The sequence below is a fragment of the Dama dama genome, chromosome 1, assembly GCF_033118175.1.
Source record: "Dama dama isolate Ldn47 chromosome 1, ASM3311817v1, whole genome shotgun sequence".
In the NCBI taxonomy this organism is placed as follows: Eukaryota; Metazoa; Chordata; class Mammalia; order Artiodactyla; family Cervidae; genus Dama; species Dama dama.
The window spans coordinates 37,857,375-37,870,082 of NC_083681.1; the positions used below are offsets into that span (position 1 = coordinate 37,857,375).

Consider the following 12,708-nt stretch of genomic DNA (forward strand, 5'->3'; position numbering starts at 1 on the left):
AGGTTAATTTTTTTTATATGTGACTTATTTCTAACCATCTGCAGCCCTACAAGAAGCAGGCAGTGGAAAGAAGCTCCTGTAAGATGGCATCTGGAGAGACAGAGCCTCCCCACCCAGTTCCCTCCTGCCCAGGGTTTCTGGGTCCAGGCCTCCCTGTCTCCAGCCTGGACCTTCAGATGTCAGGGTATCTTAATCCCAAGAAGCCGCCCCAGGAAACGGAGTGAGGGAGCTGCGTGGAGACGGGCAGCAGTGTCCCCATCCCTCATCACTGATGCTTCTCTTCTTAGACTTGAAGTTGAGCCCTCCTTCCCTCCCCACTGTTCATCTTTAATTTCTCCATCGATTTTCATTAAACTCTCTTCTTGGCTCCAACACAGGATGAACTCCGTATTTGAAAAAAAGAAATCTCTTTCGAAAGTAAGATTGTCTCTGGTATCACGGCTGGAAGAGGCAATTACCAGAACTCTCATGGAGGTTGTCTCGGGCCATTTGAGCACTGGGCTTGGAGAGACCCCTATGGCCCGAGACTCTAGGTTCCTGCCCCACAGCCCCAGCCTGGCTCTAGTCCCCACCCTCCTCCAACCCCATCCTGGCCCCTAGCCCTGTCCAACCCTGGCCTCTGCACCAGTGGTGCCCTGACCATCTCATTAGCCAATCAGAATACTGGAAGTCTGCCAGGGTCACTATAAAACCCTAGGACTCAGGATTCCTGGGGGTGTTGCAGGGTTTCCCCAGACTAACCCAAAAAGGTGAAGATAAACAGGCCAGGAAAGAAGGAAGGGACACAGACAAAGGCGAGTTCTGCCTCCATGCAGGCCCCACCCACACTGCTGCATCACCTCACCATGGCAACCCCATAAAGAGGAAACGGAGATTCAGAGAGGAGTCACTTGCTCTCTAGCCCCCTTGCAGCCTCCCCACAGATTGGCAGTCCTCCCCTTGGTGATGCCAGTCCACCGTCCCAGCCCTAGTCCTCCCCAAGGCTGCCCTGACCAGTCCAGGTGGGTTGGGTCACCCGATAACCAGACGGAGTTGGGTCCATCTGCTCTCACCGGGCCATGTGGCCTTGGGGCCCTCACTCTCGATTTGGCCCTCATTTTTCTTCATCCCATCTTCTCCAAAGTGAGAAGTGAGTCCCAGAGAACGCTGCTTTCTCTTCTGGGTGCCCCCAATTCACTGAGCTCCTAAAAGGCTCAGAGCCCCACTGGCCTAGCTGCAGATTCCCTCAGCTGAGGCCACTTTCGGGGCTCCGCCTTGGTCCTCTGGGCCAGCTCCACCGCCTCCTGCCACTGACATCACCAGCCCCTCAGGCACAGGTGAAGCCACTGGCCTGCAGCTTCTGATGGCCATGGGGCTGCCCCGTGGCCATCGCAGGTGGGAGGCAGGGAACAGTTCCTTGTCTCTCCCTCCCAGAGCCCAGCACAGGGACTGGGGAGTGAGGGGGTGACTGTCTGCTGAGGGCACATGGGAGGGAGGACAGACTTCCCGAAACCCACTGCCCCATGGGGAACAGGATGAACCGGACCTCCGGAAAGACAGAATGGAGGCTTGCAAGACCCTTCAGACACCTCTGGAGAGGACTTCGGCGTGTCTTGCCGTCTTGCGGCTCCACACCTGCTCAGGAATCTCCATGCCTGCCCCCTTTTCCAGACCAATACCCAGAGCCTGGGTCCCTGGGAGCCACTGCCCTGCGGTGCCAACCTCAAAAGGGCCGGCTCTTCCTGGGGTCACAGAGTATAAAGAACTGGGCTTTGGAAACCAGCCAGGCTTTGAATCCAAACTCCACATTCATGAGCTGAGTCTCAGTTTCCTCCCCTGTAAAATGGAGAGGTTGTGGGGACTTGTGTTCCACACTTCTGCTCACTGTGCACAGGGCAGCATCTTTGGCCTTGCTAACCCTTCCTGCTGACAGGCCAGCCCTCCCTTCTCCACCAAACTAGCATCTCCCTGAGGCCACTGATGTCCAAAACCCCGGCAACTGGAATTACCTGCACCACATTCATAACAGCTACCATTTATTCAGTGCCTAGTGGGAGCCAGGAACCACACTGCCGTGCACCTATTCATCTCTGATGGCCCTGGGAGGTAGAGTTCATTGTGCACATTTGATAGATGAAAAAACTGCACCTCTGAGAAGTTAAATAACTTGCCCAGGGAAATGTGTCCAAGTTCGTAGGTGGACAAGCCTGGATTCACAACCAGAAGAGCCTGACTCTCAGAGGCCATAGTTTCCCCAGCACGCTGGACAGTTCACAACAAACGTGTGATGACAGAATGAGTTAGTAGCAGGATGAGATGGTGATGGACTGAGTGGGCGAGCAAGGAAGCAAATGACTTGAAAGTAAGTGAATGGCTGGATGACAGAGAAAGAAGCAGCAGGTGATTAAGTGAGTCTATGGCCATGTGAATGCCTCAAGCCCGACAGAGCTCGAGCATCACACAGCAGGGCTGAGGATGGATGGGGCGTCTGGTGACCTGATAGACTCACACTCTGCCAGGGTCTGTGCATGACTTTATGAACTGCTCCAAGGTGGTGGGAAGGGGAGAGGGTAGGTAGCTGCAGACAAAGATGGATTTCACCAAATTTAGCGCGTTTCTTGTGGCAATTAATTACAGGAGCCTTGGGGAGGAGGTGAGGCCAGTAAATCAGGGGAGGCTGAGGCTGTGACATTATCTAAGGAAGGCATGAGCTGTGCCTGGTGAGTGGGCAGTGGGCGAGAGCCCACGGGCACCTGCTCTCCACTTATGCCTCCACCCAGTCTGTTGTGCTGTGGCTTCTGCGATCCAGCCCATCCCCAGACTTCTTTACCTTCCACCCTAAACATGGACAGTCACGACCTCACCAGAGCGTTTTGAGGCCAGCACTCAGCACCCAGATCACAGACTGTGAGCGGGACCTGGGGGAGGAGCAGGTGACCCAGGACCCCCTGGGCGTCTCTAGAACGTCTCACAGCTTTGGAAACAGTGTGATGTGGAGCCAAGGAGCACGGAACTTGGCCTCACGCACTGGAGCTGAGTCCTGGATGGGCATGATGGTTTGCAACCCAGTCTGGCTCCAGCTCATCTCATCAGTTCATGTTCAGTCGCTCAGTCATGTCCGACTCTTTGTGATCCTGGATCAAATGACCACCAGGTCACCTATTAGCTGTGTGCCCTTGAGCAAGTTGCTTCACTTCTCTGAGTCTTCCTTCCTTCTATAAATGACATGGATGATAACAGCACCGATGGGTTACTGATTAAGTGACACCATGAAAGGAATGGTCTGGCCAGTGCTTGCACAAAGCAAGTACTCAACAAATGTTAATTATTGTCTTTTTCTGGAGGAGGAAATGGCAACCCACTCCAGTACCCTTGCCTGGAAAATCCCATGGATGAAGGAGCCTGGTAGGCTATAGTCCATGGGGTTGCAAAGAGTTGGACATGACTGAGCAACTTCACTTTCACTTTCATTGTCTTTTTAGCCATGGCCATGATGTCCTTATTATCTGATAGGTTAGGGGTGGATAAACATTTTCTGTAGAGGGCCAGGTGGTAAATATTTTTGACTGCATGTTCTCTTGCAATTATCCAATTATGCTGTTGTAGGGAAACCAGACATTTACAACACCTAAATGAAGGAGCCTGGCAATGTTCCATTAAAACTTTATGGATCAAAAATTTGAACTTCACATAATTTTCACGTGACATCAAATGTTATTCCCCTCATATTTTTATAATCATTTAAAAATGACTTAACTCATGGACTGTACATGCCAAAAACAACAGGCTGACTTCGGCCCACAGGTTGTAACTTGCCACCCCATGAACTAGAGCGCAAACTCTAAGAGGACCAGGGTGGCTGTCTGTTTTGTTCACTGCTACGCTCCCAACACATAAAACAGTGCCTGGCAAACAGCAGACGGTTGATAAAAGTTTGCTGAATGAATGAATGATGAGCTGTGTGATTCTGTGCACTTCATAATGCTGGGCCTTGGTTTCTTTATCTGTGTAATGGGTATGCTTGCACGTTCAAGGTAAGCATCAAATGAAATTAAGCTGTCCATGGAGACATTTGGCAAGCTGTGACTGCAGAGCTGTAGTTGCAGTTTCTGACCACAAGGGGGCTCCTTTCTGACACGCCTCCGTCCGGCCCACTGCCTGGCAGAGCATTGTTCACAAGTATCTGCGTATGGAAAGGAATCTGACCTGGAGGAGGAGGAAGCCCAGAGAGGGTGACTTTCTCCTGTGCAAGTTAGGGGAGGGGGAAGACTAGGACACTGGCCAGAAACAGCAAGGTGGTCTAGGTTTAGCTAAAGGAATTTTTGGGGGGGTGTTCTGAGAGTGTCTATTAAACCAGTGAGTCATTGATACTGACTGAGCATTAGGCAAGCAGACAGGATCCAATCCGAGCTCCAAAACTTACTATGTGATTGTAGGTGAGTCACTTATACTGGCTGAGACACAGTTCCCTGTCTTTAAGATGAAGACAGGAAGAGCGCTCCCCTCAGGAGGTCCCGGAACCTTAATGAAGAGCTGCATGTAAGGGGAGAGGTCAGAACTGGCTGCTTAGTAATCCCTCAGGCACTGACCACTCCCCTCATCTTCTTGCTTGGTGGGTTGGGGTCTGACTCCCAGGCCAGAGGCCCATCTGGCCTGGGAAAGACACATTTTCGCTTTCTGGCTTGGGAACCGCACAGGAAGGCGGAAGGAAAGACTGCCCCCCAGCCTTCCTGGCTGCACATGTTTTCACTCTAAACAGAAAAGTTCTGCTGTTTTTCTTTCCTGGATGGAAGTTTTCCCACTGCTCTGCAAACTCATAAGCCAAGAAATCCACTGCTTTTGGAGGACTGGCGAGTCCAGTCCCTTCTGCTTTCTTCCCTTCTTCTTTCTGCCAACCAGCATGAAAGAAGACGAGAAACAAACCCATCTGGCCATTTTCCACTCTCTAAGGAGGAAGATTTAATGGGAGAAGAGAAGACTATTCAGCGCATGAAGCTGGACATGCTCAATGCATTTTCTTCACGGAGTCTGTCTGTCTGGCCACTGCCTCTGCTCCTTTTTGCCACCTAAGCAAGCACACAAATACAAAGGCTTTTGAACCCATGGGAAGGAAACACTCTGTCCAGAGGGCTGGCCTTCGCTCCTTCACCACTTTGCTGTGTGACCCCAGACGAATGACTTGCCCATTCTGAGTCACAGCCTTCTCATCTGTAAAATGAGTAGATTGCCCATGAACACTCCATCTTCAGCTAAAAGCACCCCAGAGCCCATGACCCTGTGGCCCTGTCCCATTATCTGAGCCGATTTGGAAAGAGGCATAGAATGTAAAACAACCGTCAGTCTAGGAGTCCACACAGTGAAAAACCTGAGGGGAGGGTGGAGGTTTCCTGGGCAGCCAGGACCAGACTGTGGGCAGGGATGCAGTGGAAGGGAAGCAATTTCTTTGCCCCATCCCCATTTAGACCAAGCTATGAGAACAGGCTCAAGGTACCTACCCCCAACCCTGCAGACATGGCAACTGTCACCAGGACATACCACAACTTTTCACCTCTCTTCCATAAAAATAATTTCAGCATCTTTCCTTGAAACATGATTGAAAAACCCCCAAGTGTCAGCCATAGCCTCCCAACCCTCCTGCTAAAATCCCTGAGGAGCCATCTGCAGGCCAAGAGGGAGAAGCAGACTCAGCCCTACCACCTGGGGGGCGTGAGGGGGGGGAGGGGGATGGCTGGAACCTATTACGTCGCCCTAGGTTGGCCTGGTACCTGGGACTGCCTGGTCACCCCATATCTCCAACCCCAGACACCTCAGCTGTGGTGACCCACCATGCCCTTGGACTCAAGTGTCCTTTTCCCTTACCCTAGCCCTCTTGGGGGGATGCCCACCTGCCTGCCCAGGCATCCACACACACCCTGCTCCTGCCTATCCTGTCCCCCAAGAAACTGGATCCTCTTGTCTTCATTCCAGGGACCTGCCACGAGGGAAGGACCAATCGCCCTCAACCTCGACAGCCCTCCCCATCTGACTTGTCTGCCCCTTGTGGTGTTCCACCCCTGGGCCCTGCCTTCTCCCGCCAAGCTCCTCAGCCTCTGCGCCCTTCACGTCTTCATCAGCCCCAGCAGCCTCACCTGAATGATGCTGAGGAAAGGAGGGACTCAGGGGACTTGCTCCAGGAAGAGGTCCAGGTGTCCACCAAGAGGTCACTTTCCCTAGCCACCCGCCCCCTCGGGGACCTCAGTCCCCATGCAGACAGCCAGCTGCACTCTTACCTTCTCCAGCTGGTGGACCCCCTCCTCCACGCAGCAGATGGAGGCCAGCGTGCGGAGCGCCTGGGGGTAGAGGCACCGGAAAGTGTCCTGCCGGCAGACCTTGAAGAGCGCGACGACCCCACCCTCCTGGCAAGGAAAAGAAAATGTCACATGATCTCCCTGTGTCACCTCTCCTGGGGCTAACACCCCCTCAACTCAGCTGGTGCATTTTGGGGTCTGTAGGGCGGCAGAACAGCCACCCCCAAATATGCCATTTTAGTCTAAGGATTGTCTGGAGCTGAAGGCAATTAAGAAGAAACAGATTAAAAAAAAAAAAAAAGATATCCGTCCTCCCCCTATTTGACTAAAAGCAGGACATAAATTTAAAAAGATCATTCTCCCTTTCCTCTCTACTAAGAAGGACAAGAGTTAATCACTGGAGACAACTTTAGACCCTTATCAGCCTGGATTCAGCACCAAAGAAACTCATATAGCCAACTTCCATCTTTAGCTACTATTAGTTTGCCATATACGTGTCTTCCCACAGTTTGCCACCCCTAAAGACTCAAGAGGGCTTCCTTTGTGGCTCAGATGGTAAAGACTCTGCCTGCAATACAGGAGACCTGGGTCTGATCCCTGCGTAGGGAAGATCCCCTGGAGAAGGAAATGGCAACCCACTCCAGTATTCTTGCCTGGAGAATTCCATGGACAGAGGAGCCTGGTGGGCTATACAGTCCATAGGGTCTCAAATAGTTGGACATGACTGAGCGACTAACACTTTCACTTTCAGAGACTCAAGGTTCTCTTCCTTTGTCTTATTACATCTCTAAAAATGTACTGTTCCTTTGCTAAGATGCTGCAGAAGCCCAAGTTGTAACCAACCCTTTGAGTTACTCATCTCTGACTGTTCCCATGGGTAAGTGCAGGGCACATGCTAATAAACTATTTTTCTTTTGTTAATGTGTCTTTTGTCAGCTTAATTTACAGGGCCCCAGCCAGAGAATCTAGGAAGGTAGTAGGAGCAAAGAATCCCCCACCCCCTCGGCCCTCCCCCCCGCCCCCCCCACACCCCCTCCCCGGCCCAGTTCCTACACACACACACACACACACACACACACTCTCTCACATGTTCCCAAGCTCCCACACATGCTGCAGTGAAATGTCAGCTCCAGAAATAATGTCACCCTTGGCAATCTAAACTGGAGGTGAGGGGCCAGGGGAGGCACCTGTACTGGGACCAGGCTCAACCCCAATTAACACTGCTCCAGACTCCTGGCAACCCCCCTCCCAGCAGCCGCCTGGGAACGAGCCTGGAGCTGTCAGAAATAAGTTCTAGAAACAAGCCTGAGGCAGATGGAGAGAACTGAAACCGAGATGCCTCGTGCTGGTTCTCACTATGCCAGCGACCACCTGTTACTTCTCAGATCCTCCCAGCCACCATGGCAGGAACACAAAAAGGGGCTTTATTTACATCAATACTGTAATTTCTTTCCATTTGGGGGATGGGAAAAATGGAAGTCCAGATGGGTGAAATAATCACACCTCCCCCCCTAATCCACATTGGTCCTGTTTTTACTCCTTCACTCCAGTTTGTAAAAGGGAAAAAATATATATATATAAACCCTTTAGAAATGATCAGCCCAGCTCTTGAGTGTGAACCTGTATTTTTCTCTTTGCGAGAGCAGTTTATGGAAGCTCCCTCACCTTGTGGCGACTTCCCAGGAGTCTGGGAGGATTTCTGAGAAGACGCTGAGAGTGAGGCGCTCCTTCTAACTGGACAGATTAATTCAATAGAAATCACCGAAGCTACCTTGGCTCCCAGAGCAAAGTGAAATCACAACGATGACTTAGCATGTGCCCAGTAGACTGGTGGCAACCCCATTCTAGACGTCCATGTCCAGAGCAGAAGAAGCTGGCCGCCCCACATCGGGCTTTACCCTGCGTCCCCCTCTTCCCTTTCCTGAGGGCTGCAGGGGTGCCAGTAGCAGGAAAGAATACGTGAACAAGTGGTCTGCACCTGGTCCTGCGGGGCACTTGCCTTTAACCGCACCGCTCCTGGCTCTAACTGAGCCCATAACCCTGTTTCCTAAACTGAGAACGACGTTACAGGAAGAAGGAGGTGGGGTCAGCAAAACTGCCATCCCATCAGATTTTTGAGAACTCTCTCCACAAAAACTATACTATGCACCAAGCACTGTTGTGTGTCCTGGGGACACAGTAGGGAGGAGCTGAAAGCATAGTGTATGAGCAACCAGAAGAAGCAGCAATGACCACTGCAGCCCAGCACAGCCTCACTGAAATGAGTCACCCCAGACCTCCCCTTCCTAGAACCCAACAAAGATAAGCTCCGAGCCCTTTGCAGTCTAAGACTTTGACAGCTCATCACAGCAGGGACCAAGACGAAAGCGTCCAGTTCTGGAGGAATTCAGGATTTCTGACATTTTATAATTAGCCAAGAGTGATCTTCAACTTCTATATTCCTACTTCCTTTTAGGATAGTTGATTTGGTGGGAAAAGGTCATATCTTAGGACGGGTAACATTGTTCATGCAGCACAAAAATATTAATGGTTTATTATATGCCAGACCCTGTGCTGGGCACTGCCTCAGTCTCCATCCATAATGAGCTCATGGTCTGGCAGACAATGTTAAAAGCAGGAAGAAATCTGGATAGGGATGCACTGAAATGAGGATGGGGTACAGGGTTAAAAGAGCACAGAGCAAGAACTCCTGACATCATCTAGGGGGATGGCTATAGAAGGGTCAAAGAAAAGCACTCTGATTTTAAAGCCACAACATCATTTCACTAAATGTATGCTCTAGTATGGGACAAGACACTCACCCCTCTGATTTCTTGCTCCACAATCCTTTATCCCTGCCTGCCTACCTTCCCATGGTTCCTGGGACATCTGATAAGGGTTCCACACAAAGACCTTACTCAAAGAGTCACTGACATAAAATCAAATTACTCTTTAAAGTGAGAACTAAAAACAAGAATCCTAAGGTCTCCCTAGCCTGCCTTGCTGGCCATTAACGACCTTCCACCAGATGTAAATATCTGTATACATATACGTTTACATGTGTATGCATATTTATATATTTATATTTAATCACAGATAGTATGAATATTATTTATATATGTACAAAGATAGATCGATAAAGTGATAGATAGTTGCTTCTGGAGCAGACCGTGAAGAAATGATGCCAAAGCATGAGAAGCTGAGGGCCAGGATCAACGTGGCAGCCTTCCTTTGGCTCGGGAGATGCCAGCTCCAGCATAACTATATTTAAGCCTCTGCACCCATTTGCATTGGATTCTCCTTACATCTTTTCCCAAGCCTGTGAAAAACGGTCTTCTTAGCATTTTCGCTACTAGGAGAGGAAGAGGGAAATCCCGAACCCAGACTGAGGGGATTCTGGTTCAAATCCCACTTCTGCTGCCGGGTATCTTTGGTTTAAAATGGGGTGGGGACAAGCGCATGACTCAGCTGTCAGAGGTGAAGCAAGTTAAGGTTGTGAAAGCGCTGAGCACACAGCGAGGGGGGGCCTGGACCGCCACGCAGGGGTCGGGCCGCGGAAGGCACCCTGGTTAGAAGGGTGACTGATATCCTCATGAAAGGTGTCCCAAAGGCTGGCGTGCATGCCAGGGAGAAGAGGTAGGAAGTGAGATGGAGTTGTTGCGGGGACCACTCTGGAGCCCCCACCCACCAAGGACTGAAAAGCAGCATTCGGCTTCGAGTGGGACTGGGAGTCGTCTGAGCTTGCAGAATTGCACTGTTGGCTGGAGCTTGTTTAATTTTATAGAAAGCTCTGGGCTCAGAGCCCAGCTGTATAATGGCATGCATTATTCAGACAGGCTCAGGATAAACTGTCATAAAGCCGGAGGAGGCCACTTGTAGGGTGTGTAGACTAGTGGAGGGAGAATAATAGAGGAGTTGGGCTGGGGGGGCTGGTAATTTGACAACACACAGGGGGGTCTTCTGGGCTCTGCACTCAGGAAGGGATGGGACTTGCCCACCAGCGTCACAGGGAGGACTTGGTTTATTTTCTGGTTGTCGGAGGAACCCTAGGGGATGAGAGGATAGACCTCAGACAGGTTGCTCAAACCATCTCATGGGCACAGCTCAGAGGAATGAAGGACCTGAAGATAGACACCCTGGGCCCCCAAGGAGGTGAGTGAGGAAGGCCACTGGGGGGAGCTGCCCCACGTCTGTCACCAGATTGGGCACATTTCCTGAGCATCGAAGGTGAGGATGCTCTGCAGGGCGTACCAGGGACTCCCAGCCCCCATGTCACTGTCAGGACTGGAAACCTAAAGGTGATTCTGCTGGAGGCGGAAGATGAGACTCACCACTGAATCTTCTCTCTGTTTCAAACCTCTGTCTACTCACACCCCCTCCCCAACCCCCCCACCCCCCACCTCGCCAAGGACTGGAGACAGAGGAAGGCTGAGATTAAGTCTCTGGAGTCAGCAGATCTAGTTAAAATCTCATCTGCATTCAGGGCGTATAACCCTCTCTCTGAGTCTCTGTCCCCTTATCTTAAAAATGGGAATTATGATTATAACACATCATTAGATTATCAGGAGGATCAGATGAGATGATGAAGGGAAAGCCAGCACAGTGTTTGACATATGGTAAGGATGCAGGAGATAATGAAGGTTGTGGAGGGGGGAGGAGGGCATGGGAGGACGGGGTTGAGAAGGAGGAGGCAGGCAGGAGGAAAGAGAGAGAGCCTGGCTGCTGAGAGCAAGTTCAGAACAGCAAACAAGAGCATGGCTTCACTGCTAGACAGCCAGGTTCAAATTGAGCTTGGTCACTTACTAGTGGAAATTTCTAAAGCTCCCTAGTGATGCCAATATGCATACAGGGTTGAGAACTTCTGAGTCACACTTTGGCCCAAGAAGCTGAAGGGCCAAAGACTAAACCTGAAGTCACCACTGTGGGCTTCAGGATCATGAATCCCAAGTTAGAGAGACTTGGGTTCTAATTCTGACTCCACTCTTTATCGGCTGTGTGATCCTGAGTAAGCCTCTCAAGTCATTTCCTCAACCATAGATGAGGGAAAACATGGTAACTACTTATTAGGATGGTCTTATGATTTAAAAGAAATAAAGTTTGCAAGGCATTAAGCTCAGCGGAGAGTACACTCAAATGTTTGCTATTGAGGTACCATACAATTCACTTCTCCCCTGAGCAAAGTTGACAAACATTTACCCTGCTCTTCCAGATTTCTATAAAGGCTTAGATCAGCAATTGCTGAGAGTAGCCATGCCTCAGAAACACATGAAGAGCTTTTTATTTTTTTAATTAATTTACTTAATTGGAGGATAATTACTTTACAATATTGTGATGGTTTTTGCCATATATCAACATGAATCAGTTATACATATAATCAGGTATACATGTGTCCTGCCCATCCTGAACCTCCCTCCCACCTCCCTCCCCACCCGATCCCTCTGGGTTGTGCCAGAGAGAGTACTTAAAAACTGGGAATAGAATTGTAGAGCTTTTTACAATGTGGATTCCCAGGTCTTACCCCAGGACCTTGATAAACCTTGGGTGGGGCAAACCAGCTGTTTTCCAAAAACTCCCTGAGGGGTTGTGATGCAGAGTGAGGACTGAGACCCACCAAACTCAAGCATCTTCTTGTGACTGGCATCTGAAGTCTATTAGAGGACAAAACTCTGCTTCCAGTTGGCTCATCATTCTATCCCCAGGGTGATGCCATTTCTCAAGGGAAAGAAAGAATGGAGGGAGGGAGGAAAGAAGAGAGGGGGAAAAAAGGAAGAAGGGAGCAGGGAGGAGAAGGAAGAAAAGCAGGAAGGAAGAAAGGAGGAAAGGAAGAAAGAAAGGCAAACATAAAACAAAGACCTTAGTGAGGTCCTAGGGCTACTGACTGCCTACCTTTGCTCTAAGCATTTGGACCTCAAGTTCAGGGGCAAATTGACGGTGAGTCTAATGAATTACAGCACCCATCATAACTGAAAAAAAAAACCCACAGTCTTTCTCAATTTTGTCTTTTCCTCAGGCAGTATTTCAGTGACAGCAGGCATTTTTAAGATCCAGCCAAGAACCTAAGTTGGAAGATACGATTGGTTTGGATTTGTTAAGATATGTGAAGATGGGGGAGGAGAGTTGATACTTAGAGCAGAAAGAAGCTGTCCCCACCGAACTAGCTTCCTCACACTCACCCGAGGCCTATTACCTTGGCCCCATGAAGCTCACCTTAGCTATGATGCGGCACAAGGGAGCCCCCTCCTGGGTCAGGCTGAACAGGTTCCCCGTGGTGGACTCTGTGGTGTAGATATTGTCCGAGGCATCGATTTTTCTCACCAGAGCCTAAGAGAAGAGAGCAAAGTCTGATGGTCACTCACTCATCTACCCTCTGTGCGTCTTTCTCAATGGAATACCAGTAAGTCGACACTCCTAAGAGCCCCCTGAAATCTGTAATCCCACCCCATCTCTACTACCCCACCACAGG

The 12,708-nt window shown here is 50.3% G+C and overlaps 1 protein-coding gene across 2 annotated transcripts in view; it reads right to left on the minus strand.

Annotated features, from left to right (window-relative positions):
* The window catches only part of INSC (INSC spindle orientation adaptor protein), a 129,822-nt gene that overhangs the window by 37,196 nt on the left and 79,918 nt on the right, over window positions 1-12,708 (minus strand). For both annotated transcript variants that reach the window (XM_061147093.1, XM_061147102.1), the window contains 2 exons: window positions 12,453-12,566; window positions 6,249-6,374 (listed from right to left, as the gene is read on the minus strand). In XM_061147093.1, coding sequence (XP_061003076.1) covers window positions 6,249-6,374; window positions 12,453-12,566 — 240 coding nt within the window. The remainder of the gene's footprint in view (window positions 1-6,248; window positions 6,375-12,452; window positions 12,567-12,708) is intronic.